A 5,340-nucleotide genomic window follows, 5' to 3' on the forward strand; every position below is an offset into this window, starting at 1 on the left:
GTACAGAAAGTGCATTGGGATAGTGAGCTGAAATATCTTCCTCACTGATCAGTTTCATTATACTACAGAAAGTGCATTAGGATAGTGAGCTGAAATATCTTCCTCACTGATCAGTTTCATTATACTACAGAAAGTGCATTGGGATAGTGAGCTGAAATATCTTCCTCACTGATCAATTTCATTATAGTACAGAAAGTGCATTGGGATAGTGAGCTGAAATATCTTCCTCACTGATCAATTTCATTATAGTACAGAAAGTGCATTGGGATAGTGAGCTGAAATATCTTCCTCACTGATCAGTTTCATTATACTACAGAATGTGCATTGGGATAGTGAGCTGAAATATCTTCCTCACTGATCAATTTCATTATAGTACAGAAAGTGCATTGGGATAGTGAGCTGAAATATCTTCCTCACTGATCAGTTTCATTATACTACAGAAAGTGCATTAGGATAGTGAGCTGAAATATCTTCCTCACTGATCAGTTTCATTATACTACAGAAAGTGCATTGGGATAGTGAGCTGAAATATCTTCCTCACTGATCAGTTTCATTATACTACATTATAGTACAGAAACTGCATTGGGATAGTGAGCTGAAATATCTTCCTCACTGATCAATTTCATTATACTACAGAAAGTGCATTGGGATAGTGAGCTGAAATATCTTCCTCACTGATCAATTTCATTCCGAAAGGCTTCACGCCTCTCCTGAGTGTACAGCAAGCATTCTTTACCCAGGTCCGTGCCTTTCTCAGGGACTGGTGTACAGGCGCCAGTGTTTGGATGGGCCTTTGATAAGATGGACCTGGGCTTCCTGATTCCAGTCCTCTGTCCTTGTGACTCAAGGCTTGGAATTTATTCTTCAAGCATTCAGGTGTCTATCCCAAATGAAACTAAACTATTGGAATGTAATCTCTCCATCCTGTTTGTCTGACTCCTGCAGTACAATAAAGGGTGGGTAGCTAGCTGAGGCATGGTTCCCTCCGGGTATCCATTTCACTGCTACCTATCCCAGAATGTGTGCCTTTCTGGATCTTCTGTACTAAGCATTCCCTCCAGTAAGAGTGCTGTACTCATGGATAAGATTGTCCATCTGATATGCAGGTAAGGTTACCTGGGCTGAGTGGAAGGGATGATGGGTAGGGTGGCCTCATGTAACCACTTCAGCATAGATGTCCTTGAATAATTTTTGTGTACAAATTATTAGGTGTAATTGTGTGCAGATAGTTTGGGGGGATCATTACAAAGCAAACAAATGCGAGTAAGTAAGGCCCTCAAAATGAGAGAATCACATGTTGTACATCCTGCTCTCTGAGTCTGCAAGGAGCCGTGTTCTGGAAATTGGTGTAGCTTCTGCAGGTAGATGCTACATATGTTATCTGCAGTCATGCACCATTGCCCTCCCTCTGACTCAGTGTATAGAGTCTATGAGCATCTCTCTCCTTATACCGCATGGGTTTCATATTAAAACCCTAACACAGTTCTCATTTTGCATTTGGATATAGACTGTAGCTTCTGAATTAGCAGGGGGAGAGGGGTTGAACTTCACTAAGCATTACAGCCCTTGCGTCAGTGATGAGTCAGGGACTTCCCAGTCACACAGAAGCTCGCTGACATAAAGTGGCAATCCAGTGCATTGGGAGAATATGCATTTTATAAGGCATAACATGAAGGCGCCATGGATGTGACAGTACTGGGAATCTGTTGTTTTTCAAGCAGAAAAATAAATGTGTTTCAGTAATAAGATGCTCCTTAGGGTCTCCTAAATACTTTAAAAGACATCACTCAGTTGCTTCAATGCAAAAGCACACTGGCGCTCCTTTCCAGCAGTGCTCCGTTCCTGCCTTATTCTCATTCCTTTACTATTACAACTTACAAAATCATCTCCTTTAGGTGGAAGACTGGAATTTACTGCTTATGGACCTCCCCCAACTAATCAAAGGAATTGTCTTTATCTCAACGGCAATAGTTGGAATGATTGGGAATGCGGTCGTATTGGTCCTGTTCTCCTTTCTGGCATGCCAGGAAAGAAAGATCCTGCCATCAGAGGTGATCGTTTTGAACCTAGCTGCAGCCAATCTGGTCATGGCCGTGACACGAGGACTTCCGCATGCCCTCTACGTTCTCGGGGTGGGAAACTTCTTCAGTGACACCGGCTGCAAGGCAGTGATTTACACTGCTCGGGTTTCCAGGGCCTTGTCCATCTGTCTGACTTGTTTCCTCAGCTGTTTCCAGGCTGTCACTCTGGCTTCCACCTCTGTTAGCTGCATGCGCCTAAAACTACATTTGCAGACCCAGGTGCTCCCCATTGTCTTCCTTTTGTTGCTCGTAAACGCTGCCTTCTGCATCTCTCCCTTGCTGTTCACCATCTCAGGCACTAATATGACAAACCTGAAATATGCTTTTAGTGTTGGGCACTGCCTTGTGATATTCCCTGATAAACTGTCCCTGCACGGGAATAGCTTTGCTTTGTTCGCTCGTGATCTGCTGTTTGTGGCTGCTATGAGCGGTGCCAGCTCTTACATAGTGTGCACTTTGTACAGACATGGGAAGAGGGTGCGAGGCATAAGAAGCTCAGAGCGTTCCCAGAAGATTTCGGCAGAGGCCAACGCAGCCAGAATGGTCACCAGCCTGGTCCTGCTCTACGGTGTCTTCTTTGGGATTGATAATACCATTTGGTTGTACCAGAACGCCTGGTCCATGAACTCCCTCGCTGCCGCCACTGACGCACGTTATTTCTTCTCCATTTGTTATACCTCTGTGTTCCCTGTTGTTATCCTAATCTTCAACCAAAGGATCTTGTACAGCGTTAAAGGGTTTCCCAGTCAAGAAAAATTGTGTGTGAAAGAGACTAGTAAAATTAGCTCTGTGGAGTAGCCCCTCTGTTACATTCTGTTCCCTAATTGTAAGCGATGCTAGCAGTGGTATGGAAGACTAATCGATATGGAACAATGTCACAATAGTTGCAGGTACATTGCCAATAAAACAGAAGCCTTCTGGAAGGTAATGGATAATGTTTATGGTTTATGGAAATCGTGCATAAGAAACCTGCCAGTTCTTGCAGTCCTGTGCAGAATGTGAATCAGAGAAGGAATTAAGGTATTAAATGTGGACACTGAAAACTAAGACACCCCCCCCCCCCCCGTCCCGTAAATCTGTTCTTAAATCGGTCCTAAGAGACAAAGAGCCAGATCTCACTTTCAGAAAGCAAAATGGAGAAAAGACTACAAATCCATTTCCTAACAAAGGTCAAGTAACCTAGCAAATGGCAGCAAAAGACATAAATGGCCCATCCAGTCTGCCGCTCTGTGCGGGTTACCCCCACGCCTTCTGTTGAGGGTAGTAACTGCCGCTCTGTGCGGGTTACCCCCACGCCTTCTGTTGAGGGTAGTAACTGACGCTCTGTGCGGGTTACCCCCACGCCTTCTGTTGAGGGTAGTAACTGACGCTCTGTGCGGGTTACCCCCACGCCTTCTGTTGAGGGTAGTAACTGCCGCTCTGTGCGGGTTACCCCCACGTCTTCTGTTGAGGGTAGTAACTGCCGCTCTGTGCGGGTTACCCCCACGTCTTCTGTTGAGGGTAGTAACTGACGCTCTGTGCGGGTTACCCCCACGCCTTCTGTTGAGGGTAGTAACTGCCGCTCTGTGCGGGTTACCCCCACGCCTTCTGTTGAGGGTAGTAACTGCCGCTCTGTGCGGGTTACCCCCACGCCTTCTGTTGAGGGCAGTAACTGCCGCTCTGTGCGGGTTACCCCCACACCTTCTGCTGAGGGTAGTAACTGACGCTCTGTGCGGGTTACCCGCACGTCTTCTGTTGAGGGTAGTAACTGACGCTCTGTGCGGGTTACCCGCACGTCTTCTGTTGAGGGCAGTAACTGACGCTCTGTGCGGGTTACCCCCACGTCTTCTGTTGAGGGCAGTAACTGCCACTCTGTGCGGGTTACCCCCACGTCTTCTGTTGAGGGCAGTAACTGCCGCTCTGTGCGGGTTACCCCCACGTCTTCTGTTGAGGGTAGTAACTGCCGCTCTGTGCGGGTTACCCCCACGCCTTCTGTTGAGGGTAGTAACTGCCGCTCTGTGCGGGTTACCCCCACGCCTTCTGTTGAGGGTAGTAACTGACGCTCTGTGCGGGTTACCCCCATGCCTTCTGTTGAGGGTAGTAACTGACGCTCTGTGCGGGTTACCCCCACGTCTTCTGTTGAGGGTAGTAACTGACGCTCTGGGCGGGTTACCCTCACGTCTTCTGTTGAGGGTAGTAACTGACGCTCTGTGCGGGTTACCCCCATGTCTTCTGTTGAGGGTAGTAACTGCCGCTCTGTGCATCTTACTCCACTGCTTTACTACCATCCTAGGGATTCTCTGTATTTATCCCAGGCTTTGTAAAATTCTGCTACTTTTTTTTCTCTCCTCCACATCCACTGGGAGGGAGGGAGCATGGCATTTCAGGTCCATATTTTCTGACATTTGCCCTGTGTCTCCTCCCTTGGAGCTTCATATCATGCCCCTTAGTTCCAGAATTTACTTTCCATTGAAAAAGGTTTGCCTTATGTATATTACTAATATATTTTAGGTAATTAAGAATCTGTATCATATCCCTTCTGTCTCTCTGCTCCTCTAGGGGGGGCATTTTTAGATCTCTGTCTCATCATTCCCATGTAGGGCTCACACAAATTGAGGTGCCTCTCTCTAGCCTTTCTGAGATGTGGTCCCCAGAACTAAACACTGCATTCCAGGTGAGGTCTCACCTGTGACATGTACATTGGCATTATCACCTCCTTTTCTATGCTGGTTATGCCCCTCTCTCTGCATCCCAGCATCCCTCTGGCTCTAGCCACCACCTTGTCATACTACTTCACTACCTTGAGATCATCAGACGCTATCATCTCCAGGTCTCTCTCTTTCAGGCCGATACAGAAATAAGAAACACGGGAGAGTGGGCGAGCGCCCGCTGTCCCGGCGCGTGCACAGGCCAATGTCCTGGGTGTGCGATCCAGTAAAGAAAAATATGCTAATTAGGGCCCGCGGTAAAAGGAGGCGCTAGGGACACTAGTGCATCCCTAGCGCCTCCTTTTTATAGGAGCGGTGGCTGTCAGCAGATTTGACAGCCGACGCTCAATTTTTCCGGCGTCGGTTCTTGAGCCCGCTGACAGCCATGTGTTCGGAAACTGGATGCTGGCAAAATTGAGCGTCTGGTTTTCAACCCGCGAGCCGTGGGCTGATTTAAAATTTTTTTTTTTATTTAAAATTATTTTTTACTTTTGGGATCTCCGACTTAATATCGCCATGATATTAAGTTGGAGGGTGCACAGAAAAGCAGTTTTTACTGTTTTTCTGTGCAC

At 47.0% G+C, this 5,340-nt stretch overlaps 1 protein-coding gene across 1 annotated transcript; it reads left to right on the plus strand.

Annotated features, from left to right (window-relative positions):
- The first annotated feature begins 1,976 nt into the window (after nucleotides 1–1,976).
- Nucleotides 1,977–2,879, plus strand: LOC115074242 (olfactory receptor class A-like protein 1). Its single transcript, XM_029573538.1, has one exon. It carries the CDS (start codon nucleotides 1,977–1,979, stop codon nucleotides 2,877–2,879), a length of 903 nt encoding a protein of 300 aa, XP_029429398.1.
- Nucleotides 2,880–5,340: the final 2,461 nt, after the last annotated feature.

This window comes from Rhinatrema bivittatum, chromosome 12 (genome assembly GCF_901001135.1).
Source record: "Rhinatrema bivittatum chromosome 12, aRhiBiv1.1, whole genome shotgun sequence".
NCBI classification, from domain to species: Eukaryota; Metazoa; Chordata; class Amphibia; order Gymnophiona; family Rhinatrematidae; genus Rhinatrema; species Rhinatrema bivittatum.